General features: G+C 39.3%; 1 protein-coding gene across 1 annotated transcript in view; it reads right to left on the bottom strand.

Moving 5' to 3' along the window:
• Positions 1 to 928: 928 nt before the first annotated feature.
• The window catches only part of NOX3 (NADPH oxidase 3), a 39285-nt gene continuing 31692 nt past the window's right edge, over positions 929 to 8521 (bottom strand). The window contains exons 11-13 of the mRNA XM_010581861.1: positions 6510 to 6656; positions 3251 to 3375; positions 929 to 1055 (exon numbers count right to left, since the gene is read on the bottom strand). Of these exons, the coding sequence (XP_010580163.1) occupies positions 929 to 1055; positions 3251 to 3375; positions 6510 to 6656 (399 nt within the window). The remainder of the gene's footprint in view (positions 1056 to 3250; positions 3376 to 6509; positions 6657 to 8521) is intronic.

Genomic DNA, 8521 nt, shown 5'->3' with positions numbered 1-8521 from the left:
TCTTTGAATAGTCATGGTCATGGGAGGAGGTTCCTGAGGACTGGAGGAACGCAAATGTCGCTCCTGTCTTCACAGAATCTCTGAGCAAGGGGTTTGGAGTAGATGATCCCTAGGGGTGCCTTCCCAACTCAGTAACTCTGTTATATATGTGTGATTCTGTATCTTTTAAAGCCCACTCTTCAGTGCCCATGAAGCCGAGTGACATTTAAAAGGCACCTGAAACTTTTTTCCACAGCTTCAGTTGCCTGTCTCAGGAGATCCATTTGCTGAGTGCAAAAATTTCTGGACTCTCCTTAACATATCAACCCTCAGAACATATTAGCTTACGGCATGCACAGCCACCATCGCTGCAGAAATGGCAGGTTTAAATGGTGCATAGTTTGGTAGGGCAACAGGAGTTTGTTGGACAGTGTGTATATAAAGAGTATTGCTACAGCACAAAAGGTGATGTGGATGTGGATGTTTGCGTAGTGGGAGGTTATAAGAAGTGCAAAATCGGAACACCAGGAAGGAAAATGCTTTGAATGTCTGGGCATGATTTAAACAGCAGGAATGTGAGTATTGCCTGTGGTAGTAGTTTGATCATACACAATAGTGAGGTACAGTTCTAAATGTCCATTTTACTCACGCCCTTTTCTTCAAAGGTTAGTGGTTTGTGCTGGTTTTCACACAGATGTAGATGGATTCACAGCATCGTTAAGTAAGCAATGGAGAATTGGCCCTTCAGTTCTCTGAAGGAAAGGCTAAGGATGGGGTCCAATTGTTTAGTTGACATAGGATGGCATTTTTCTGCTGAAGTCAATGCACCTACTTCAATTTACAACTCCTAATATCTGGCCTGAATGCTGCAGAATGAGTAGAGGACAGGAGAAGGTAAGGAAAAACCACACAATTTGGTAATACCTATTATATAGTTAAGAAGTACAGCCTAGAAACTTTCTTTGTTATAGTGAAACTGAACTCCTCTTGGATCAACTGATGAATATGAGTTGCATGTCTTTTGAAGGGTCTTAGAGAGAGTCTTGGGTCCACAGAAGAATACTCCAATACTGTTGCTGTAATCGCAATAACAACAAAAACATGAGAGTAGCAGAGTAAATAAACTGTACCTTTTGACTGCCTCAGGCTTTGCATCTTTTGAAATGGCTTTTTGAGAAATGCATTTGAAAAAAATTGTGTTACTGTCACAAATTATTACAGTATAATTATTTTAATACTTTAGTGTTTATTATGTCTTACTGCATTATTTATTTGAATTGCTATATTAGACGTCACAAACTTAAATGGTAGTTCTTTGGTTTTAATCTTTATAGGTTTTTTTAATCAGAGAAGCAAACACACTGCTTGGGCTGAAAATTTTCAGTGCTTTTTCTCCAGCTGAGTTAATTTTTTTTTTCTAAAAAATACACAAAATTCTCAGTTACTTCTGAGTTTTCTTCTTTTTTAAATTCTTTTCCTCATTTTAACACTTTTCTGCCTATGGGCCATTTTTAAATGGCTGATTTAATAACAAAATTTGTAAATAGGTAGTTCTTATAAAATAAGAACATGGCCAATGTAACAAACAATTGTGTTCATAACTGCACAAGTCTGTTACAGGGAGCTGGAAACCTGGTTACTTGCTGCAAAGTGCCTTAAAGGGCTTGCTTCTAAGTACACAGCACATATAGCTTTAAAACATATATATGTACACACAGATACACACACATACTGTGCTACTGCGGAAGCTCAATCAATGTAAACACAGTGCAAGTGACAAGTGAAAGCATGAGTTTCAAAAAGTTTGCTCCTGTAAACTTTTGTTTTTCACTAAACTTCTGATTTTGGTGCCCAAGCCATAGTCCCCAGAAGTAGTGCGCGTATTGTTCTGGTGCTCGATTGCACTAGGTTTAACCTGGAGTGGTATATTCCTGCTGATCTGCCACAAGACACTGTTGCAGCCAAGGGAAACTCCATGGACCTAGGTGCAGGGACCCAAAATTTAATCAATTTGTAAAAGCTGGTTGTTCCACCACACAATAGAAACTCTTGAGTTTCTTTGCCTCTTGAACCTTCTGTAACTCAGGGCAAAAAAAGGTAGGGTATTTTTTTTCTCATAAGGAATCCTTTTTTCATGTGAGGTTTTCTTTAAAAGGTTCATCATTGACCATGAACATGGGCATTTAGATTCAGAAGCAAATGCAGACTTTTCTGTCACTTTAGCACTGGATTTCTAAGGAACTACCACAAGATCCAGTGTAGAAAGTTAATGTCCATCTCACTCCCTGAGCATCAGAAAACCAGATTTTTCTCAGTTGTACTTAACAAAAGTAATAAAAAGTAATGTTTCAACTATAACTTTAAAAGCTCTATTTATGCAGTAGAACCCCTATAAAAGGTCTTTCAAAAATAGTATTTTCTACTCTTGGCCTTTTTCTATTTTTAATCTTTCATATTTCCTGATTGTATTTATTTTGACCTCCATCAAGTGGTTTCTCTATTACTGTTATTTTTGCAATTTTATGGTATCCTTGTAGCTTACTGTATTCTCTTTGATCTCCTCCCTTTCAGCTTTTTCTTGTGACTTTTTCATCTTTAAAAAAAAAGTTTTCTTCTTTTTCATTTTGTATCTCTGTCTCCCAAGTGCAAGCCTTTATTTTGCATTAGCAGGTAAATGTTTGGAAACCATAGAGAGTCACAAAGATTCTGGAATTTTCTACTTCTGAACACAAAATATTTCAAATTCTTGCTTCAAAGGCTTTCAGGAACAAAGAAGCTTTTCTCAGACCACTAGCGAATCCACCAAGTTCAAATGAACTGTCTTTGCCAGCAGAGACGAACTAATAACAGAACAGCATAGTCTTGCAAGAGTAGCCAAATATGTTAGGGGAACAAACATATCCTTGACATCATAAGAAAAAAATCACAGTTTATCTCTTTAATAACCATCTTCAAGGGAAATTAATGCTACTTTGTCCTTTGTGCAGAACAGTAATTGGATTGTGTGTTTCAATTATATCTGGACAAAGGCCAGGATATTGAAATACTTCTAAATATTAGATTTTCTTGTCCAAAAATTAGATTTTATTGGCATTCTCTTTCCGAGATTTCTTCATTAAAAGCTTCATTAAGCATAAATCTTCTTTCCACACAGCAAAAACCCCCTAAATTATTTTAAAAGGGTCATTTAGAGAGGTTTGTCCTCCCCTTCTCCCACTGTTTATGCTGAGAGAAGAGTTACCTAACAAGGTTAGAAGCTAACCTGCCTTACCTAGGATGGTTTTCGGCTAGTTGCTTGAACTCATTGTCCCAGTTTGGCCTTCCATAGCAGGTCTTCTGTCTCAAACCAGTAATTACATCCATCTTGTCATCATAATGTAGGGCTATGTGAGTAGCCTAAAGGCAAATTTACAAGGTAATAATTTTAGAGTCAACAACATATACCGCAAGTAAGAGGAGAAAGCAATAACACTGCTTTGCTGTGAAAGATGGAAGTATTAATGAGGGAAAGGAAACTGTGTAATTATCAAATGGGAGGAGGAGAGGAGAGAGGAGTACTCAAGAGTTCACAATATTACTAGAATTGTAAAAAGTACTTCCAAAAGTGCCCAAGACCTCAAAGGAGTTCAGTTTCTTGAGATGGAATGTTTGAAACGAGTTGGGATTAAATATCTGTCTTTACTGGCCTGGGCCTAAGTGCCTCAGTCACTTTTACAAGCAGGTCTTAGATTCCTAAACTTCTTCTCAGCCTTTGAATGTCTCACCCTGCACTTCCTTCGTTGCGTATCCTGAAGTGACAGTCACCATTTTAAGGTTGAGTTGGAGTTTAGGAAAAGGAGTAAAGTGTACCATAACAGAGTTTGACAATAAATACTAGCAATTATGTGCACCTTAAGTAAGTCCAGAGCATTCTGCTGCTGATGGAAGAGACAGCAGATGTACCAGCTCGGCAGGTGTAAAACCCAGAGTGTTTTGACTCTTCTCCTCAGGTAGAGGCAGGTGCAGAAAGTGGATCAGCTCAGGTGAAGCACTGAACTAAGCGAGCTGCACAGCTCCCAGTGCCAAGAAAACAAATCCTGATTTTCATGGGCATTTACAGTCTCTCAGCTCCACACATTACCATGCTGAGTACTTCCTAGATGCATTTAAAAACAAAACCATCATCTCTACTAATTCTGCTGCTGTTGTGTAGGAGTAATACGCTTGTTTTCACTACAGACTATCATTGTTACTATTACTGTCAAGAAATTACCAGAGGAAAGCTAAGTTAAAAAATGGAGTTTGCATTTAGTTCAGGCCCTAGCATGAACTAGGCATCATTATCATCTCTTGTAGAAGTGGTTGCTGAAATTTAGATCCATTTCCTGGGAATATTGTATATTTCTCGTGCTAATGAGTCTTCCATGTTGCTTAACAACTCAATAATTCTGGTCAAGCACAGTTGTCACAAGAGGTCATGTTTCTAAAAGGTTCTTCTTGTTAGTTTGGGCCAATGTCATGGAGGACTTGGAATACTCTAAGAAAGAACTTAAAGTTTTTGGTGGGAGTGGGAGGTGGGGAACTGCAGGATTTTTTAATTGTTTACAGCAAAATTGTGCCACTGAACAGATGGTATATTTCTGCTCTCATTAAGTGGAACTTTTCCAGGAATTTTGGTGTTAGCCCTTTCTATGGCTCACAGCATTAAAGTTGCCTAGGAATCTCAGGGGCATTGCAAGGAGCAATAGGCTGAAACATGATTCCTTGTCCAAGCAGAGGCAGACATGTGCCATATCTGTTTGACCATCTGTTGCCAACATGGAATCTACAAAGAGCATGAAGCATTGAACAAATATTATGTCTGAGGAGTAAACACCTGCACTAGGTGGAGGGTGCACTAGAAGGTATAAATTGCCCATCCTACTTGGGTTCAGTTTCACCTGACTAATGGTGAGACAGGGATAGAATGGGGAGAATGTTGGTTTCATTGTTTGCTGAGGGAGAAGTAAAGTAAAGCATCATCCAAATATTACTGGTGCTGAAGCTCAAATTTTGAGGAGTGATGAACTGGAATTTACTAATGATAAGTAAGACCTATAAGATGAGGGAGCTCTGTGGATGTCTGTAGAAGGTGGAGCTGTTACCCAGGACAGTTCCCTGGGCTTGGTTAGAGTAGAAGAAGCAGCCACTGAAAAGCATTCCTCTTCCCCCACAGCCCTTTGGAGGTAGGATGCTGGGGGGGTTGTCCAGGAGCAAGAGCAGTACCAGTGTAGGAGGGGAGGCAGCACAGCTTCAGGGATGCTCCGGTGTCACCTAACCAGCAGCACAGGATAACGAGTCAGTGCTGACAGAAGACTAGACGATGGAGTTTGAAGAGAAGAAGGAGGCACTTCAGAAAAGTGCAGGGCACACAAGTGAAGAGAGTCCGACATCCCAGCAAGAATAGTTGTCTCCCTACCTGATTTCTGGCCTGATATTTGCCCAGGAGGGAAGTGGGATGATGACAGTTGAGAGACGAGGGCAACTTTGTGTTTTGTTAGGTTCCTCAATAGCTTCTTTCAAAGCAGGTTTTAGGTAATACCCTGTGATATTGCTAATGCAGTGTTAGTTTCTCTAACTGCCATATACTTCACGATGGGAGCAGATTTTTCTGAATACAGCTTTATGCACATACCTCATTACTTGACAGAAACCCTAAGGAAAGCAGAAAGAAACAATGGGGTTTTGTGGCAGCAGAGGCAGGAGGGGAAAAGCTCTCTGAAATCTATTTTTTTAATCTCTACTAGGCAGTCCTTCATTCAACAGAGACAGCAGGAAATAAAACAGTAGAGCAAAGAATTTCCTGTGAGAGTTTTTCTGGCAGGTGCCTAACTCTGATCACAGTGTGATCTGAGTGATCCATTAAAAAAAGAGAGAGAAAAAAAATAAACTCATTTGGGTCTAGGTAAAGACTAAAGAAGTTGAATAAAATCAACCCAGTTTAAGGATTAAGTGCCTCGAGGGGGGATGGTCCAATGAAATTATGAGATGGCAAATTTAAAGTCAATCAGAGAAAATGTCTTTTCAAACAACATGAATTATAGAGTTTGTTGCCAAAATGTTCTGAGCGCAGCAGGTTTCAAAAGTGCTCTGGACATATATGTGAACAACAGAAATTATAGTAAATAATAAGATTAAACAAAAACAACACTTTTTATACAACCCTCCATGTTTCTGTACAAAAATGCCAGAATCTATTTAAAGACCATTCCAAATATGTGGACAAAATGTTCCTTCACAAGCCCCTGAAAGGCTCTCTGCACTTTTCTACAAGACACCTGGTAATCAGCGCTACCCATGACAAGATATAGGACTGGAAGGATCACTGGCTTGATTTCTCCATTCCTGTTTTCCTAAATATGAGATGGAAACAGACGGCTTGGTGTCTTTATATTTACAGTTCTTTGTGTCTCTGCTTCATCCATCATTTATTCAGCTGTTCCTGTTCCATATGTTACCATACTGGAAAAGTAAGGTACATTAACTCAGACTCGTAACAGTTTCATTATTACCTGACTTTCATCCCAGCCAGTAAGAAATATATGATAACTTAGAAAATCATTTTTCCCTTTTTCAGCCATTTTTGTTTCCAAATGGAACAGAAGATCAGCAAACCACTCAAATGCTGATGGGTTTCGACAAATCCAGTAAAAATAAACCTGTCAGATAAAAGTAAAGAGATTTAACAAGAAGAAAACTTTCAATAAAACTTCCTAATGATTGGCTCAACTCATTAGCTACATAGTGTATGACTCTTCTCCACTGTAAATTTAAACATAATTACACATCATTTTGATGATGTAGTTTCTATCTTTTAAAAAATTTATTTTCATCTTAAACATTGAGTGAATATATTAATGTGCTAGGGAAGATAGGTTAGTGAAGATGTACAAGTTTCTCATCTCCCCCTGCCAGTGCATCTCAATTTATAATACCTCACCCTGCATTTCTTGCAAATAACTTGATTATTCTTTGAAATTTTGGATTTATGTTCAGTTATGTTTAAAATGGAATTTCAGTTTCATTCAGCACTGAAGCAAGAAATTCCCGTTTCTCAAGACCTTATGCCATAGGTTAACAGTTGATGTGGTCATAAGACACAGTTACGTTCTTCAAGTTGGATACCCTGTGTAAAACAGGCTACAGAATGCCTCTACTTATTTCTTAATGTATTTCTTGTTTAAATTGGAGCATATAATTTTAAAGTTGCCAAAGGGGTAAAACGAACCACTGTCCCATGATTGGTTTTCTATTGGTTGAAAACCTCCTTTCTATGAAAAATTTACAGTTTTTCTCATCCAGATTTCTCTAGCTTCATCTTCCATATGCTGGATCTTGTTTTAGTTGTCTATTGGATTGGAGAGCCTATTATTAAAGTTTTGTTCCCCTGGTAGAAATTAGTGGCTGGGATCAAGTCAACCTATAATCCTCTCTGTGGTAAACCAAACCTTCCTGGGATCTGTCACTGAGAGTCTAATTTTCCATCCTTTAATCATTCCTATGGCTTATTTCTGTCTCTTCCTCCTCTACTGCAGTCAATCAGAAACAGAGCAGAGCGTTTGTTTTAAAAAAAAAGAAGCTAATTTATTAGGATCTTGGCATAGGGTAATGCTTGCATAGGGAATAAAATCTTTCAAACAAAATGGTTAGTCACTGTCCATATGATGATGAGAGTTTCTATTTCGGGAGTCCTTGTGGTGACATCTTCAGCTGGATCAGGTGAGACTCCCCAAAACCCTTTTTCTGCTGGGTTCTTACAGGCAGCTGGCCCAAGGACCGTTGTGACCACTCCAGCATGTGCACGATCTATTGTGATTTATTGTCTTAACTACATACAAAGCATGTTCTAACTAATTAACTACGTATAAAAGACTGTCCTGTGTGACCACTTCTGCAAGAACAGTTTCTGCTGACCATTTGCAAATGTCTTATCTGTGTACAAGTTAATCAATTTTGCAGCAGGAACTGCCTGCAGGAACAGTCTCGGGACTGGTGAGGATCCCTTCTCAGGATCTTAATCAACACACTGAGACATACAGCTGTCCTAGGCCAGCAGGAGCAGGAGCAGGAGCAGGAGCTACCTTTGGGAGTCTTCAGGACAGTCAGAATTTCCCACGTGGAAATCTCCTCCACCAATTCTGTGCTGTGAAGGGGATCGGGAGTACAGCCCATCCCCTGCTTTCAGCTCAGTCCCTCGTCTCAAGCCGGTAGAGCTGTGTAGGTGACTGTACTGGGAGTTCCCGCACCACCCAGGGGACAAATGTCTGAAGTTCCCTGGGTGGCTGCCCAGGCACTACCCTGATGCCCGGCTGAACCACAATTCTAAGACAAATCTGACTGCAATTCTTAAAACTCGAATTCTGCAGCTCTTGCCACACAATCCATCATTACTTTTGAACAGAGGGTGCCAGACCTTGAATGAGCCTCTGTGGGCAATGTAATTTTGAGTGTAATTATTTTTATAATGCCTCCAAAGAAATAATTCACAAACATGGAGGAAGCCTAAAACCACACAATTTCAGAT

The sequence above is a fragment of the Haliaeetus leucocephalus genome, unplaced genomic scaffold, assembly GCF_000737465.1.
Source record: "Haliaeetus leucocephalus isolate CR32 unplaced genomic scaffold, Haliaeetus_leucocephalus-4.0 Scaffold819, whole genome shotgun sequence".
NCBI lineage: Eukaryota > Metazoa > Chordata > Aves > Accipitriformes > Accipitridae > Haliaeetus > Haliaeetus leucocephalus.
This window is presented reverse-complemented; position numbering and strand designations above follow the sequence as displayed.